Source organism: Mobula hypostoma, chromosome 4 (assembly GCF_963921235.1).
Source record: "Mobula hypostoma chromosome 4, sMobHyp1.1, whole genome shotgun sequence".
In the NCBI taxonomy this organism is placed as follows: Eukaryota; Metazoa; Chordata; class Chondrichthyes; order Myliobatiformes; family Myliobatidae; genus Mobula; species Mobula hypostoma.
In genome coordinates, this window is record NC_086100.1 from 6,423,099 (window position 1) to 6,441,714 (window position 18,616).

An 18,616-nucleotide genomic window follows, 5' to 3' on the forward strand; every position below is an offset into this window, starting at 1 on the left:
GGGGAGATCTTCTCATCTCATTGGGTCATCCACCTTCCAGACCATGGTCTCATCTCATTGGGACCCCACCATCCAGACCATGGTCTCATCTCATTGGGTCACCCACCATCCAGACCATGGTCTCATCTCACTGGGACCCACACCATCCCGACCATTGTCTCATCTCATTGGGACCCCCACCATCCCGACCATTGTCTCATCTCATTGGGACCCCCACCATCCAGACCATGGTCTCATCTCATTGGGACCCCCACCATCCAGACCATGGTCTCATCTCATTGGGTCAGCCACCATCCAGACCATGGTCTCATCTCATTGGGACCCCCACCATCCAGACCATGGTCTCATCTCATTGGGATCCCCACCATCCAGACCATGGTCTCATCTCATTGGGACCCCCACCATCCCAACCATGGTCTCATCTCATTGGGTAATCCACCATCCAGACCATGGTCTCATCTCATTGGGACCACCACCATCCAGATCATGGTCTCATCTCGCTGCTGCCATCAGGAAGAAGGTACAGGAGCCTCAGGATTCACACCACCAGGTTCAGGTACTGTCAATACCTCTCAACCATCAGGCTCTTGAACCGGAGGGGCTAACTTCACTCAACTTCACTTGCTCCATCATTGAAATGTTCCCACAACCTATAGACTCACTCCCAAGGACTCTTCATCTCATGTTCTTAATATTTATTGATATTTATTTACTATTATTTCTTTCTTGTATTTGCACATTGGTTGAACACCCAGTTGACAGGATCTTTCATTATTCTACGAATTTATTGAGTATCCCTGCAAAAATGAATCTCAGGCTTGTACCTGGTGACATATATGTACTTTGATAATAAATTTATTTGGACCTTTGAAACCTATCGAACATTGAAAGGCCTAGAGAGGATGTTTCCTATAGTGGGGGAGTCTAGGACCAGAGAGCACAGCCTCAGAATAGCCAGATGTCCATTTAGAACAGAGATGAGGAGGAATTTCTTTAGCCAGAGGGTGGTGAACCAGTGGATTCTCTGGCAATCTCACTGAGCATATTTAAAGTAGAGGTTGATAGTTTTTGATTATTCAGGGTGCCAAAGATTATGGGGAAAAGGAAGAGAATGGAGTTGAGGGGGATATTAAATCAGCCATGATAGAACAGATACAGTGGGCCAAATGGCCTCATTCTCCTGTGTCTTATGGAGATGATGGTGTCTGAGATCCCCTGTTCTGACAGGCAGGACAGACAACACAGTGTAAAGGAGAGCAAAATAATTGTTCCTCTGGATCTGATGCAGCACAAGGAAACATTAAAAGATAAAGAACACAATAATAAAAACACAATAAACATAGCACATGAGATAGCTTATATATATAGATTGACTGTATGTGCATTAAGTGACTCTAGGCACAGGAGTGTCTGTGCATAAGGTGACTGACAGGAAATGATAAAGTAGTGGTATTGGGGGTGTGAAGGGGTGGGTTAGCTTGTGGAGGTGTTGATCAGCCTCACTGCTTGGGGAAAGGAACTGTTTTTGAGTCTGGTGGTCCTGGTGTGGATATGTCGCAGCCTCTTCCTGGAAGGCAGTGGGACAAACAGTCCATGAGCTGGATGGGTGGAATCCTTCATGATGTCACTGGCCATTTTCCAGTCAGATAAGGTCTCTCTGTTCGTTCACCCACTTTCACCGCATCCTTAATTATCACGTCCCTCTCCAGAAGGTCATTTTTAAGCTCCTCAGGCACGAAGTGAAACTCCATCTACACTGTCCCATCACATATTCCTAGGGTCAGACACAGACTGAAGCTCCCTCTACACTGTCCCATCACACCCTCCTAAAGTCAGACACAGATTAAAGCTCCCTCCACACCCTCCCATTACAGACTCCTAAAGTCAGACACAGAGAGAAGCTCCCTTCACACCTTCCCATCACACACTCCTGGGGTCAGACACAGAGTGAAGTTCCCTCTGCACTGTCCCACTACACAATCCTGTGGTCAGGCAGAGTGAAGCTTCCTGCACACCACCGCATCACACACTCCGAAGCCAGACACAGAGTGAAGCTCCCTCCACACTGTCCCATCAAAGAATCCTGTGTTCAGACACACAGTGAAGCTCCCTCTGCACTGTCCCAGCACACACTCCAAGAGACAGACAGACTGAAGCTCTATACTGTCCCATGACACATTCCTGGGGTCAGACAGAGTGAAGCTCCCTCTACAGTGTGATTGGAAGATGTAGGTTCTACGCCTTCCAATCACACACTCCTGAGGCAGGGAAAGCACAGATTAGAATGGGAAAAGCAAGGAGAGGAGTCACATTCAACTTTTGCACCGAGTTTCTCAAAGCAGTGAGGTGCAACACTGTGATGCAGCCCATGTCAAATGCAATGGGTATATGGTCTGGAGGAGGATGTTGATGAGGGGTGGGAATCACGTTGGTCAGAGCTACCAGTGGAATGTGCTAGAAGGTAGGGCAGGTGGGTGGAGGGTGAGGAGGACAGTATTGATGAGGGGTACATTTACCAGTAGAAGGGCCTGTTCCTGCAGGAGCTGGTGCTGAAGGATCTCTAACTGTCTCTGTTCCTCCTCTAACTGGCGTCTGATGTACTCCTGCTGACGTCAAGTGGAGAGAGCAAGAGAGAGAGAGAGTAACAGGCATAAAGAGAGAAAACAGGGATAATTCAGAAACAAAAGGCAAAGAACAGGCACAGAAGAAAGAGAAACTCCAGAATAAAGATCACATCACCCAGTCTAGCATAAATCCTCACCCAGTCCAACATAAATCCCTCACCCAGTCCAATGTGGATCCCTCACCCAGTCCGACGTGGATCCCTCACCCAGTCCGACGTAAATCCCTCACCCAGTCCGACGTGGATCCCTCAGCCAGTCCGACGTGGATCCCTCACCCATTCCGACGTAACTCCCTCACCCAGTCCAATGTAAATCCCTCACCCAGTCCAACATGGATCACTCACCCAGTCCAACGTAAATCCATCACCCAGTCCAACATAAATCCCTCACCCATTCGAACGTAAATCCCTCACCCAGTCCAACGTGGATCCCTGTCACAATCCAACGTGGGTCCCTCACCCAGTCCAACGTAAATCCCTCACCCAGTCCAACGTAAATCCATCACCCAGTCCAACGTAAATCCCTCACCCATTCGAACGTAAATCCCTCACCCAGTCCAACGTGGATCCCTCTCACAATCCAACGTGGGTTCCTCACCCAGTCCAACATAAAACCCTCACCCAATCCAATGTAAATCCCTCACCCAGTCCAACGTGGATCCCTCACCCAGTCCAACGTGGATCCCTCACCCAGTCCAACGTGGATCCCTCACCCAGTCCAACGTACATCCCTCACCCAGTCCAACGTAAATCCTTCACCCAGTCCAACGTAAAATCCTCACCCAGTCCAACGTGGATCCCTCACCCAGTCCAACGTGGATCCCTCACCCAGTCCAACGTGGATCCCTCACCCAGTCCAATGTAAATCCCTCACCCAGTCCAACGTGGATCTCTCACTCAGTCCAACGTAAATCCCTCACCCAGTCCAACGTAAATCCCTCACCCAATCCAACATAAATCCCTCACCCAGTCCAACGTGCATCCCCCACCCAGTCCAACGTGGATCCCTCACCCAGTCCAACGTAACTCCCTCACCCAGTCCAACGTAACACCCTCACGCAGTCCAACGTGGATCTCTCACTCAGTCCAACGTAAATCCCTCACCCAGTCCAACGTAAATCCCTCACCCAGTCCAACGTGGATCCCTCACCCAGTCCAACGTGGATCCCTCACCCAGTCCAACGTGGATCCCTCACCCAGTCCAACGTGGATCTCTCACTCAGTCCAACGTAAATCCCTCACCCAGTCCAACGTAAATCCCTCACCCACTCCAACCTAAATCCCTCACCCAGTCCAACGTGGATCCCTCACCCAGTCCAACGTAACTCCCTCACGCAGTCCAACGTAACTCCCTCACCCAGTCCAATGTGGATCTCTCACTCAGTCCAACGTGGATCCCTCACCCAGTCCAACGTAAATCCCTCACCCAGTCCAACGTAAATCCTTCACCAAGTCCAACGTGGGTCTCTCACCCAGTCCAACCTGGATCGCTCACCCAGTCCAACGTAAATCCCTCACCCAGTCCAACGTAAATCCCTCACCCAGTCCAACGTGCGTCTCTCACCCAGTCCAACGTAAATCCCTCACTCAGTCCAATGTAAATCCCTCACCCAGTCCAACGTGGATCCCTCACCCAGTCCAATGTGGATCCCTCACCCAGTCCAATGTAAATCCCTCACCCAGTCCAACGTGGATCTCTCACTCAGTCCAACGTAAATCCCTCACCCAGTCCAACGTAAATCCCTCACCCAGTCCAACATAAATCCCTCACCCAGCCCAACGTGGATCCCTCACCCAGTCCAACGTGGATCCCTCACCCAGTCCAACGTAACTCCCTCACCCAGTCCAACGTAACTCCCTCACGCAGTCCAACGTAACTCCCTCACCCAGTCCAACGTGGATCTCTCACTCAGTCCAACGTAAATCCCTCACCCAGTCCAACGTAAATCCCTCACCCAATCCAACGTAAATCCCTCACCCAATCCAACGTAAATTCCTCACCCAGTCCAACGTGGATCCCTCACCCAGTCCAATGTAAATCCCTCACCCAGTCCAACGTAAATCCTTCACCAAGTCCAACGTGGGTCTCTCACCCAGTCCAACCTGGATCGCTCACCCAGTCCAACGTAAATCCCTCACCCAGTCCAACGTAGGTCTCTCACCCATTCAAACGTAAATCCCTCACCCAGTCCAACGTAAATCCCTCACCCAGTCCAACGTAGGTCTCTCACCCATTCGAACGTAAATCCCTCACCCAGTCCAACGTAAATCCCTCACCCAGCGTGGATCCCTCACACGGACCACATTTCTTCATATTTCTTACTGAAACTTACAGTTTTTAATATTATGTAATACAATGTACTGCTGCCACAAAACAACACATTTTACGACGTATTGCATGCTGTGATACGTAACCTGATTCTAATATTCACCTTTGCGGATATTGACCACCTCACCAGATTTGCCCCTCCTCTGGATCTGGGGTAGTTCCCACTCCCCACCCCATCACTCACCTGCTCCCTCTCAGCCTTACGCCTCTCCTCCTCCCTCTGCAGCCTCTCCATCTCCTCGTAGCGGCGTCGCTGCTCGCGCTCCTGCTGTTTCCGGAACTCCCGCTCTCTCCGTTGTTGCTAGGGCACCAGGAAGGCAAACAGTGAGTGAGTGAGTGGGAACTGGGGTGGGGTAGGAGACGGCAGCATCCAAGCGGTGAGGGGTTTTGGAGTTTACGAGGCAAACACAGGTCGATCCTTCCCCGACTATCCGCTTCTCATAGAATCTCGGGCAGATGGGAAGGACTGTGGGGATAATAGATTCAGGAATAGGTTGACAGGGAGCTAACGGGCGAAATAATCTCCCTCTATCAACACAAGGGTTTCGGGGGCAGATATGGAAACCCATATGGATAACGTGGATTCCCATATGTGAGTAAGAACCCACAAAATTTTGCAGATGCTGGAAATCTTGAGCAACACCCAACTATCTTGTGTTCAGTGTCGAAGGTTGTCGTAGGTTACAATGGGATATCGACAGGAACTAAGGGTTGGATAAGAAATGGCAGGCGTTTAACCCAGAAAAGTGCCAAGTGATTCACTTGGGAAGGTCAAATTTGAAGACAGAATACCAGCTGATTAGGAAGGTTTTAGCAGTGTGCAGAAACCGAGAGATTTTGAGGTCTGTGTCCATAGATTCCTCAAAGTTGCCGCACAAGTTGATAGAGGACTTAAGAAGGTGAATATTGTGTTGGCTTTCATTAGTCTGAGGGTTGGGTTCAAGAGCTAGAAGGTAATGTTGCAGCTCTATAAAGCTCTAGTTACACTACACATTGGACTATTGTGTTCAGTTCTGGTCACCTCATTACAGGAAGGATATGGAAGCTTTAGCGAGGGTGCAGAGAAGATAGAAGGGAGATAATTTTAAGGTGATTGGAGGAATGTATGGGGGGGATGTCAGAGGTAGATTTCTTACACAGAGTGGTGGGTGCACGAATTGCCCTCTCGGGGTTGGTGGTAGAAACAGATACATTAGGGAGATGTAAGAAACCCTTCGCTAGGCACAAGGATGAAAGGAGGGTTATGTGGGAGAGAAGGGCTAGATTGATCTTGGAGTCAGTCAAAAGGTGTGCTGAAGGCCCTGTACTGTGCTGCATAGTTTATATGTTCTATGTTCACACACGAAATACTGGAGGAACTCAGCAAGTCGGGCAGCATCTATGGAGAGGAAGAAACAGTTGATGGCTTAGGCTGAGTCACTTAATCAGGACTGGAAGAGAAGGGGAAAGAAAGCAAAACAAGAACAGCCAGTGCAGTGTCCCACCCCAGAGGAGAAAGCCCAGACCCTGCTGCCAGCCCCACCTCAGGGGTGACGCCCTGACACTGGCTGCCCACCCTGAATCCCAAATCCCACTACCTACATACTCCCACTCCAGAGGTGAGGTGCTGTGTCCCACTACCCACACCCTACCCCAGAGGTGACATCCTGTGTCCCACTACCTACCACCCCACTCCGGGTGTGATGTCCCAGATCTGTTTCCTGTCCCACTCCGGGTGTAATGCCCAGGATCTGTTTCCCGTCCCACTCCGGGTGTGATGTCCCGGACCTGTTTGCCGTCCCACTCCGGGTGTGATGCCCTGGATCTGTTTCCCGTCCCACTCCGGGTGTGATGTCCCGGACCTGTTTCCCGTCCCACTCTGGGTGTGGTGTCCCAGATCTGTTTCCCGTCCCACTCCGGGTGTGACGTCCCGGACCTGTTTCCCGTCCCACTCCGGGTGTGGTGTCCCAGACCTGTTTCCCGTCCCACTCCGGGTGTGATGTCCCGGACCTGTTTCCCGTCCCACTCTGGGTGTGGTGTCCCGGATCTGTTTCCCGTCCCACTCCGGGTGTGATGTCCCGGACCTGTTTCCCGTCCCACTCCGGGTGTGATGTCCCGGACCTGTTTCCCGTCCCACTCCGGGTGTGATGTCCCGGACCTGTTTCCCGTCCCACTCCGGGTGTGATGTCCCGGACCTGTTTCCCGTCCCACTCCGGATGCGATGTCCCGGACCTGTTTCCCGTCCCACTCCGGGTGTGATGCCCTGGACCTGTTTCCCGTCCCACTCCGGGTGTGATGTCCGGATCGTGCCGCCCGTCGCTTCCATTACCTCCTCCAGCCGCCGCCGCTGCTCCCGCTGCTCCTCGATCCGTTTCTGCCTCTCGGCCAGCAGCTGCCGTTTGTGCTCCTCGTTCTCCCGCTGCTGCTCCTGCTGTTGCTGCCGGCGCAGCGCCTCCGAGCGCTCCTTGTTGGCCAGCTGCAGACGGAGAAAGTCTCGCCGCAGAGTCGATTCGCCGGGCAGGTTCACAATGGAGCTGTCGGGTCAACCGGGGGAAACGGTTATTGTCCCAGGACTGGGTACAGAAACAAACTGTGCGTGTGTGGAGGGGGCAAACTCATTGGGGGATTGAAGAAGGTGGAGGGGTTGAGGGAGGTGGATGGACGAGCTCATTGAGGGATTGAGGAAGGTGGAGGGGTTGAGGGAGGTGGATGGACGAGCTCATTGAGGGATTGAGAGAGGTGACGGGTGAGGGAGGTGGATGGATGAGCTCATTGAGGGATTGAGAGAGGTGAGGGGGTGATGTAGGAGGATGGGACAAGCTCATTGAGGGATTGAGGAAGGTGGAGGGGTTGAGGGAGGTGGATGGACGAGCTCATTGAGGGATTGAGAGAGGTGACGGGTGAGGGAGGTGGATGGATGAGCTCATTGAGGGATTGAGAGAGGTGAGGGGGTGATGTAGGAGGATGGGACAAGCTCATTGAGGGATTGAGGAAGGTGGAGGGGTTGAGGGAGGTGGATGGACGAGCTCATTGAGGGATTGAGGAAGGTGGAGGGGTTGAGGGAGGTGGATGGACGAGCTCATTGGGGGATTGAAGAAGGTGGAGAGGTTGAGGGAGGTGGATGGATGAGCTCATTGAGGGATTGAGGAAGGTGGAGGGGTGAGGGAGGTGGATGGACGAGCTCATTGAGGGATTGAGAGAGGTGAGGGGGTGAGGGAGGTGGATGGATGAGCTCTGAGGGATTGAGGAAGGTGGAGGGGTGAGGGAGGTGGATGGATGAGCTCATTGAGGGATTGAGGAAGGTGGAGGGGTTGAGGTAGGTGGATGGACGAGCTCATTCAGGGATTGAGGGAGGTGGAGGGGAGTGAGGGAGTTGAGGGCTTTGCTGAACCTATGTTACCAAATTCAGGTCAGTAGCAGAGGCTGCTGACTGCTCGTTCCTCCTGTTACCCACAACTGCACCTTACCTTGGCTCTCCAACGTCTCCTTCATCCTCCTCCTCTTCACTCCCGCTGTACTCATACTCCGTCTCATCTGAGGGAACAGAAAATCTGCACATTATCGGAGACAGGATAGGAGCAGCCTGGTCCGGACTGAAGCCTTCGACGCAGCGGAGCATTCTGACGGCCTGAGTCAGGGTCAAACTGAGGGGAAGGGGAAGGTCTGGTGGAGTCTGATTTTCATCAGGGTCATGGAAGGAGAGGTGGAGTGAGGAAATTCCAGAGCTTGGGATCCAGAGAGAGGGAGGAATGCCGCCGTTGGAGGGAATTCTGGAGCTCAGGATCCAGACAGAGGGAGGAAAGGCTGCCGCTGGAGGAAGTGATGGAATTGAGGGGTGTGGACAGGATCAGGAATGGAGAAGGTCGGGAGATCACAGACCTGTGGGCTTGACTGTCCCTCAGGGAGGAACAGAGGGGGCTGCAAAGAGCTGAGGAGGTAAAGGGAATGAGGGAGCCGGTAGGAATGAAGATGAAGTGGGTGCAAGGGTTGTGAGGGGGGATATGATTGAGGGGGTAGGGGTGATGGAGTGGACTGCTCCGGGCTGGTGTACACTCTGTGGGATGGTTGGACGGTTCAAAGAACACATTGGGACCGAGTTCCTGACGCATTCCTTTTGTGGGAGCTGGAACTGGAACGTAGTGCACGGGTCAAAGAATGCCAGGACAGAGGAGGTGACTGATTGGTCGAGGGTCCCAGTGCCTCAGACGCTCCTGCCTCCCTGCCCATCAATGGTCCCTCCCACTGGTAAAGGGCACCACTCCTCCGAAACACGTACCTTTCTCACCCCTCCGCTTCTTGGTCCTGTCGATATGGTCTTTGAGCTGGATGCGGACCTGTCTCTCGTTGGGCTGGTCCCGAATGAAAGGGTGTTTCAGCAGCTGCTCAGTGGCAGGCCGCTGGCTGTGGTTCTTCACCAGGCACCCCTCGATGAAAGACACAAACTTCTTGGACCTGCAGATGATGAAAACCAGTGGCAGGTAGCATGACACTTTACAGGCCATCGTGAGTTAATCCCCTCTCTGTCCATAAGGAACTTGTCACCATGTGAAGTTTCCTCCAGCTGCTCCTGGCTCCTCCCACAGTCCAAGGGTGTTCGGGTTAGGACTAGTAAGTTATGGGTATGCTCTGCTGCCACCGGAAACATGGTGATGTTTTCGGGCTGCCCTCAGCGCAACCTCGGACTGTGTTGCTTATTTGTACAAATAACACATTTCACTCTTTCGATGTACGTCTGAAATATAAAATGAATCTTTAACCTTTTCTGCCTTTAAGTCTGGAGGGAGGTGGGACGATCTCCAGTGCTGAGGTTTTATAAGGCAATGGTCAGACCGCACTGAAGTATTGTGAGCGGTTTTTGGGCCCTTATCTAAGAGAAGATGTGCTGGCATTGGAGAGGGTCCAGAGGAGTTTCACAAAAATTATTTTGGGTATGAAAGAGGAGCGACTGATAGCTCTGGGCCTGTACTCACTGGAATTTACAAGTATGAGGTGGGATCTCACTGAAACCAGGTGAATATTGAAAAGCCCAGGAAGAGCGGACATGAAGGGGATCTCAGGAGGCAGAAGTGAGCGTCGTCACTATTACTGACGAGAAGGTAGCTGGGAAACAGTTGCGGGTCCCTTATCTAAGAAAGGGTGGGTGGTATTGGAGAGGGTTTTGAGGAGGTTTACAAGAATGATCCCGGGAATGAAAGAGTTAACATAACAGCAGCATTTGATGGCTCTGGGCCTGCACTCGCTGGAGCTTAGAGGAATGAGGGGGGCCTGGAATAACACCATCAAAACTAGAGGCAAAACATTCAAAGCACCAAGAGGTTGGGAGCTTGGCTCTCCCCTGACATCCTCGGCAGATCACCAGCTGAGGGTGGGAGTGGAGTTCGGTTCCCCCTGAGATCACCAGGTGAGGGTGGGAGTGGAGCTCGGTTCCCCCTGAGATCACCAGGTGAGGGTGGGAGTAGACCTCAGCTCCCTGAGATCACCAGGTGAGGGTGGGAGTAGAACTCGGCTGCCCTGAGATCACCAGGCGAGGGTGGGAGTAGAACTCGGCTCCCCGAGATCACCAGGTGAGGGTGGGAGTGGAGCTCGGTTCCCCCTGAGATCACCAGGTGAGGGTGGGAGTGGAGTTCGGCTTCCCGAGATCACCAGGTGAGGGTGGGAGCGGAGTTCGGCTCCCCCTGAGATCACCAGGTGAGGGTGGGAGTGGAGTTCGGCTCCCTGAGATCACCAGGTGAGGGTGGGAGTGGAGTTCGGCTCCCTGAGATCACCAGGTGAGGGTGGGAGTGGAGTTCGGCTTCCCGAGATCACCAGGTGAGGGTGGAAGCGGAGTTCAGCTCCCCCTGCGATCACCAGGTGAGGGTGGGAGTGGAGTTTGGCTCCCTGAGATCACCAGGTGAGGGTGGGAGTGGAGTTCGGCTCCCTGAGATCACCAGGTGAGGGTGGGAGTGGAGTTCGGCTCCCTGAGATCACCAGGTGAGGGTGGGAGTGGTGTTCGGCTCCCTGAGATCACCAGGTGAGGGTGGGAGTGGAGTTTGGCTCCCCGAGATCACCAGGTGGAGATTGAGGAACCTGGGCTCGCGGTGGGTGAACACAGCACGGACGACGATACTCACCACTTCTTGGACTTTAGCCGTGGCGGTGGGTTCCGGGGGATGAGGAACAGTGCTCTCATCGGGTGCATGTCACACAGAGCTGCGGGAGGGAGAACGTGGGTGGGGCGCGGGGAGCCAGGGCAAGGATGGGAGGGGGAGGAAGAAAGCAGGGAGAGACGGAGAGGGTGAGAGGTAAGGAGGGGAGGATGGGAGCAAGTGAGGAGAGACAGAGCGGGGAACAGGAGGTCGGGAAGGGGGATGATACAGGGAATAAGGGAAAAAAGGAGGGAGAGAGGAAGGAAGGGAAGGAGGGAAGGAGGAAGAAAGCAAGAGCAGAGAAAGAGGAGGAAAGAAAGCAGGAAGGCAGGGGAAGGAAGGAGAGGTGGCAGAGATAGAGGTAGGGAGAGAGAGAGTGGGGAGGGAGAGAGAGAGTGGGGAGGGAGAGAGAGGGAGGACAGGTGAGACAGAGAGAGAGAGGAGGTGGAAGAGAAAGCGAGAGAGAGGGAGGAGGTGGGAGAGAGAGCAGGAGGTTGGGGGAAAGAGAGGGAGGAGGTGTTGGGGGAGACAGAAAGAGAGGGGAGGTGAGGGAGAGAGAAGGTGAGGGGGAGAGAGAGATAGAGAGTGTGAGAATGGGAGTTCCTGGGAGAACATGTTGGTATCTCTGTAGTTATGCCTCAGCCCGCTGCTGTCACCCTCCAAGGTGCACGCGGAATTATCCGAGGAGTATTGTGTTCAGCTGAGGTCACATTACTCTCTGGTATGGAGAGGGGAAGGGTGGGGCTACTGCACAGGATCGAAGTAAGCTGCAGAGAGTTGTAAACTTAGTCAGCTCCATCCTAGGCACTAGCTACCATAGAATCCAAAAACTCTTCAAGCGGCAGTACCTTAAAAAGGTGTCCATCACTAAGGACCCCCATTACCCAGGACATGCCATCTTCTCATTGTTACCATCAGGGGGGAGGTACAGAAGCCTGAAGGACCACCCTCAGAAACAGCTTCTTCCCCTCTGCCATCAGACTTCTAACTGGCCATCTATATGTACTTAATGTAATTCATAGTCTTGTCCTACATTACACTGCTACCGCAAAGTTACTCAATTTCACAGCAGATGCCAGTGATATTAAACCTGATTCTGAAGAGGTATTGAGAGAACAGACAGCCGGATGACTTCTTCCCCAGGGCAGAAATGGCTAATTTTAAGGTGAATGGAGGAAAGGCAGAGGTGGGTTTTTAACGCAGGTGCATGCGTGGGAAATGCACCTGGGGTGGTGGTGGAGACAGATACGTCAGGGACATTTTAAAGACTCTTAAGACAGGCACGTGGTTGGAAGGAAAATGGAGCATACGGGCTGTGTAGGGGGGGAAGGTGAGATTCATGGTGCAGTAGGTTAGCACTACACCGTGGGCTGACTGGCTCACACTGTCCTGTACACCTCTATGTTCCGGATCTTCTCTGTGCTGTCTGTCTCTACGTGCCTCGGATGCTGCTGGGAGTCTTTCACTCTACCTGTACTTCACCATATGTGCGGACGTGACATTAAACTCGCTCCTGAGTTGGGAGACTTACGTGGGGCTCCTTCTGCCATCTCCATCGCAGTGATCCCCAGAGACCACAGGTCACTCTGTCAACAGAAAACCAGGAAAAGGTTAAAATCAGGTTCTCACAGAAAGCTTACCCATCCACGACTGGGTCACTAGGCACAGCGCAAACACCATCTATAAACTTGCCAACGTCACAACTATTGTTGGCAGAATGTCAGATGGTGACAAGGATGTGTGCAGGAGTGAGAAGATCAGCTGGTTGAGTGGTGTCACAACAACGACCTTGCACTCAACATCAGTAAGACCAAGAAGATGATCGTGGAAGTTGAAGGAACACACACCTGATCCTCCTCGAGGGATCAGAAGTGGAAAGGGTGAGCAATTTCAAGTTCCTGAGCACCAGCATCTCTGAGGATCTTCCCTGGGCCTAACGTATTGATGAAGAAGGTGGCTATGTTTCATTAGGAGCTTGAAGAGACTTGGTATGTCACCAAAGACTCTTGTAGGTTTCTACAGATGTACCATGAAGAACAATCTGACAGGTTGCATCACTATCTGGTCTGGAGGGGCCACTGCATAGGATTGGAAAAAGCTGCAGAAGGTTGTAAACTCAGACATCATGGGCACTGCCTTCCCCCCATCAGGGACAGCTTCAAAAGGCGATATCTCAAAGAAGTGGTATGCATCACGAAGGACCCCGAAGACCCAGGACTTGCCCTCTTCTCATTGCTACCATTGGAACAGGGGCCTGAGCACTCACACTCAATATTTCAGGAACAGCTTCTTTCCCTCCGCTATCAGATTTCTGAATGGACAATGAACCCACGTGTTATACCTCAATATTTCTCCTCTCTTTTTACGCTATTTATTTCGCATTTCATATATACTCTGTGGCCATTTTATGAGGTACCTCCTGTACTGAATAAAGTGGCTGTTGAGTGTATGTTCAAAGTAAGTTTATTATCAAAGTACATACATGACACCATATAAACACCTGAGATTCATTTTCTTGTGGGCATACTCAATAAATTCATCCATAACATAATCAATGAAAGACCGCACCAACTTAGCCATTCAACCAGTGCACAAAAGACAACAAACTGTGCAAATAGAAAAAGAAAGAAGTAATAATAATTAATAGGTAGGCAATAAATATCGAGAACATGAGATAAGGAATCCTTCAAAGTGAGTCTGTCAGTTGTGGAATATTTCAATGATGGGCCTGGTGAAGTTGAATGAAGTTAAACAGCCTACTCCCCTTGACCTGCACCGGGACCATATCCCTCCATACCCCTACTATCCATGTACCTATCCAAAATTCACTTAAACATTATCCTCTTTGGTTCAAGAGCCTGATGGTTGAGGGGTAATAACTGTTCCTAAACCTGGTGGTGTGAGTCCTGAGGCTCCTGTACCTTCTTCCCACAGGCAGCAGTGAGAAGAGAGCATGACCTGGACGGTGGTGTGAGTCCCCGACGATGGACACTGCTTTCCTGCAACAGTGCTCCATGTAGACGTGCTCAATGGTGGGGAGGACTTTATCAGTGATGTACTGAGCTGCACCCAGAACTTTCTGTAAGATTTTCCATTCAAGGGCCTTGGTGTTTCCATACTGGTCAATTTACTCTTCACTACACATCTATAGAAGTTTGAAGTTTGTCAAAGTTTTAGATGTCACGCCGAGTCTTCACAAATGTCTAAGGAAGTAGAGGCACTGTTGTGCTCTCTTCATAATGGCACTTCCATGATGGCCCAGGACAGGCCCTCTGAAATGATCACATCGAAGAATTTAAAGTTGCTCTCCTTCTCCATCCCTGACAATCTGATGGGGACCGGCTTATGGACCTCTGGTTTTCCCCTCCAGAAGTCAATAATCAGCTCCTTGGACTTGTATTCTTTTTAGCCACCGTGTTTGTGGCCACCTGCCTCTGTAGCCCATCCACTTCAAGTTTTGACATGTTGTGCATCCAAAAATGCTCTTCTGAACACCACTGTTGTAACATATTACTGTGTCCTTCCTGTCAGCTTGAACAAATCTGGCCATTCTCCTCTGACCTCTCTCATTAACAAGGCATTTTTACCCACAGAACTGATGCTCACTACATGTTTTTTTTTGTTTCTCGCACCATTCTCTGTAAACTCTAGAGACTGTTGTGTGTGAAAATCCCAGGAGATCAGCATGTTCCGAGATACTCAAACCACCCTGTCTGGCACTAACCACCATTCCACACTCAAAGTCACTTAGATCACATTTCTTCCCCATTCTGATGTTTAGTCTAAACAACAACTGAACCTCTTGACCATGTCTGCATGCTTTTATGCATTGAGTTGCTGCACAGGATCTGTTGATTAGATATTTGCACTAACAAGCAGGCGTATAGTTGTACCTAATAAAGTGGCCACTTATGGTAATTTATAGTATATTTTACATATTGCGATGCGCTGCTGCTGCAAAACAACAAAATTTCATCACATATGTTGGTGCCAAGCTGTATCGTCCCTCGTGCCCTTCCCTTGGACAATATCGGTGTCGTGGAGAGGGGAGACTTGCAGCATGGGGAACTGCCAGTCTTCCATACAACCTTGCCCTGGCCTGCGCCCTGGAGAGTGAAGACTTTCCAGGTGCAGATCCATGGTCTTGCAAGACTAACGGATGCCTTAAAATGTTGGTGATATTAAACCTGATTCTGATTCAGTGTAAAAGTTCCACTCTCGAGTGTCTTCCCATAATGCAACTCTCACACTCAACTCCACTTGTCGTTCCTCAGCCCACGTGCCAAGCTGATCAAAACCCTCCCGTGGATCCTGATAATCCGTCACTGTCAACTGCACTGCCTAGCTGAAGTCTGCAAACATTGCTGTAAGGTCTAACGAAATGCATTGGGAAGAGTGGTGGTGGGGTGGGGGGGGGCGGTGGTTATGCGCGGAATGGATAATCTGGGCACTACCACCTATTCTCTGCTCACCTTGAAGTCGTAAGTGGCGTCTGGGTTCTCATCACACGCGATCACCTCCGGCGCCATCCAGTACGGCGTCCCGATGAAGGTGTTCCTCCTCCCCACCGTGCGATCCAGTTGCGCGCTCACTCCGAAGTCAACTGCAGTGAGGCCAGAGCACAGAGAACTGGGGCGTCAGTTCGGGAGCCTGTGGAAGGATACACCACGGAAAGGTGCCCTAACAACCCTGCCTGGATTCAGAAAACCCTCCTCTAGCATCTCCTGGAACCTCCAGGTACCGAGCATGAATCCTGGGAAAGAAACCAGAGCAACAGCAAAACCGGTGGAATTTCGGACGTCTGATTGGCTGGTGTGCATTGTGCAGTTCAGCAAGGAGGATTGTGATTGGTTGAGGGGGAACAAGTCAGCATGCAACGGTTATGTCGGGCGAGCAACGATGGGGTTACGGGGAGAAATTGACAGTCACCTGGCTAATATAGCGGGGACATTTAAGATATCATAGATAAGCAACGCACTCAAAATTCTGGAGGAACCCAGCAGACCTGGCAGCATCTACGGTAAAGTGTTAACAGTCAACATCTCAGCTTGAGATCCTTCATCAGGACTGGAAAGAAAGAGGAGAAGTCAGAATAAGATGGTGGGGGGAGGGGAGGAAAAGTACAGGTGGCAGGTGATTGGTGAAACCGGGAGAGGAGGAGGGGCGAAGTAAAGAGCTGGGAAGTCGATTGGTGGAAGAGATAAAGGGTAGAGCAGGAGGAATCTGGTAGGAGAGGGGAGAAGACTATGGAAGAAAGGGAACGGGAGTGGGGGGGGTGGGGGAGCACCAGATGGAGGTGATGGGCAGGTTAGGGGATAAGGTGTGAGAGTAAAGTAGGAATAGGGAGCAATTCCAAATTCCTGAAGACCAAACCTGGATGCGACATATTGATGCAGTTATAAAGAAGGCAAGACAGCGGCTATATCTCATTAGGAGTCTGAGGAGATTTGGTTTGTCTACAAATGTGCCCAGGAGAGCACTCTGACTGTTGCATCACTGTATGGGGAGGCTACTGCACAAGATTGAAGTAAGTTGCAAGAACTTGAAAAACGAGGGCATGAGCCTTCGTAGTATCCAGGGCATCTTCAAGGAACAATGCCTTAGGAAGGCGGTGTCCATCACTAAGGACCCCCACCACAAAGGACATGCCCTCTTCACAGTGTTACCATTGGGTAGGAGGTACAGAAGTCTGAAGACAGACACTCAGCGATTCAGGAACAGCTTCTTCCCCTCTGCCATCCGATTCCTAAATGGACATTGAACCCGTGAACACTATCTCACTACTTTTTTTATTTCCGTTTATTTTTGCACTACGTATTTTAACAACTATTTAATAGACATATACTGCTAATACTTAATGTAACTCAGCTTTCCTCTCTATATTTATTTATACTGCCGCCATTAAGTTAACAAATTTCACACATATGACAGTGATATTCAGTCTGACTCTGATTGGCAATAGTGAAGGGGGGGTACAATTACCATAAGTTCAAGAATCAATGTTCACGTCATTAGCTTGGAGGCTACCCAGACAGAATACAAGGTGTTGTTCCTCCAACGTGAGTGTGGCCTCATCGCAACAGTGGAGATATCGAACGGGAATGGGAAGTGGAAATAAAATGGGTGGCCACTGGGAGATCCCGCTTTTCCTGGCAGTCAGAGTGTAGGTGCTCGGTGAAGCAGTCTCTTGATCTACGTCGAGCCTCACCGATATACGGGAGGCCATACTGGGAGCACTGGACACAGTATATGACCCCAATGGACTCACAGGTGAAGAGTCACCTCACCTCTAAGGACTGTTTGGGGCCCTGAATGGTAGTGAGGGAGGAGGTGTAGGGGCAGGTGTAGCACTTGTTCTGCTCGCAAGGATAAGTGCCAGGAAAGAGATCAGTTGGGAGGGATGAGGGAGTCACGTAGGAAGCGATCCCTGTGGAAAGCGGAAAGTGAGGGTAAGGGAAGGATAGTTTCCACCCTGTACTTGAAGGCAAAGTATACAGTAGGATTCTTAGCAGTGGGAAGCTCATTCAGAAAGTCAGGAGGTACAGGACTCAGGGAAACTTGGCTGTGTGGATTCAGAATTGGCTCACCTACAGAAGGCAAGGAGGTAGAAGAAAGACCATATTCTGCCTGAAGGTCAGAGACCAGTGGTGTTCCACAGGGGTCTGCTCTTGGACCCCAGCTCTTGTGATTATTATCAACGACTTGGATGAGGAAGCAGAAGTCAGTACAAACTTTCTGACAAAGTTTGTGGACAATACAAAGAAAGGTGGAGGGGCAGCAGAGAGGCTCCAGAGGACTTAGACACATTAGAGGTGGCAGTTGGAATAATGTCGAGAAGTACATGGTCACGCACTTTGGTAAAGGAATAAGAGCGTAGACTATTTTCTAAACAGGAAGAAAATTCAAAAATCCGAAGTGCAAAGGGATTTGGGAGTCCTTGTGCAAGATTCCCTGAAGATTATGGAGAGGCAAAAGAATGGGGTTGAGAGGGAAATGGATCAGCCATTTCTAGTGGAGCAGACTCGAAGGGCCAAATGGCCTAGCCCTGTTCCTATGTCTCATGGGCTAACGGCCTAGTAAATTTGTAGATGGCACTCAGGTTGATTGTGTGGATCGTGTAGAGAGTTACAACGGGACATTAACAGGATGCAGAGCTGGGCTAAAAGTGGCAGATGAGTTCAGTCCAGAAAAATGTGAGTGATTCACTGTGGATGGTCAATCTTTCAGGCACAGTACATGGTTGATGGCAGATTCTTAGCAGTCTGGATGAAGAGAGATCTTGGGCTGCATGGCCATAAATTTGTTGCAAGCTGATACGGTGTGTTGGCCTTCATTAGTCGGGGGGTTGAGTTCAAGAGCCATGAGGTAATGTTGAAGCTCTAAAAACCCTGGTTAGACTACACTTGGAATATTGTGTTCAGTTCTGGTAGCCACATTCCAGGAACGACGTGGTGCAGAGGAGATTTACCAGGATGCTGCCTGGATTAAAGATCACATCTTATGAGGATAGGTTGAGTGAGCTCAGGCTTTTCTCTTTGGAGCAAAGGCAGATGAGAGGTG

The 18,616-nt window shown here is 51.0% G+C and overlaps 1 protein-coding gene across 4 annotated transcripts in view; it reads right to left on the reverse strand.

The window, feature by feature from the left end:
* The window catches only part of LOC134345104 (TRAF2 and NCK-interacting protein kinase-like), a 255,068-nt gene that overhangs the window by 94,597 nt on the left and 141,855 nt on the right, over window positions 1-18,616 (reverse strand). For 3 of the 4 annotated variants that reach the window (XM_063045265.1, XM_063045267.1, XM_063045264.1), the window contains exons 7-14: window positions 15,529-15,659; window positions 12,588-12,642; window positions 11,042-11,120; window positions 9,208-9,383; window positions 8,399-8,465; window positions 7,261-7,465; window positions 5,137-5,253; window positions 2,517-2,603 (exon numbers count right to left, since the gene is read on the reverse strand). In XM_063045265.1, coding sequence (XP_062901335.1) covers window positions 2,517-2,603; window positions 5,137-5,253; window positions 7,261-7,465; window positions 8,399-8,465; window positions 9,208-9,383; window positions 11,042-11,120; window positions 12,588-12,642; window positions 15,529-15,659 — 917 coding nt within the window. The remainder of the gene's footprint in view (window positions 1-2,516; window positions 2,604-5,136; window positions 5,254-7,260; window positions 7,466-8,398; window positions 8,466-9,207; window positions 9,384-11,041; window positions 11,121-12,587; window positions 12,643-15,528; window positions 15,660-18,616) is intronic. The other variant, XM_063045266.1, reaches the window with a different exon arrangement.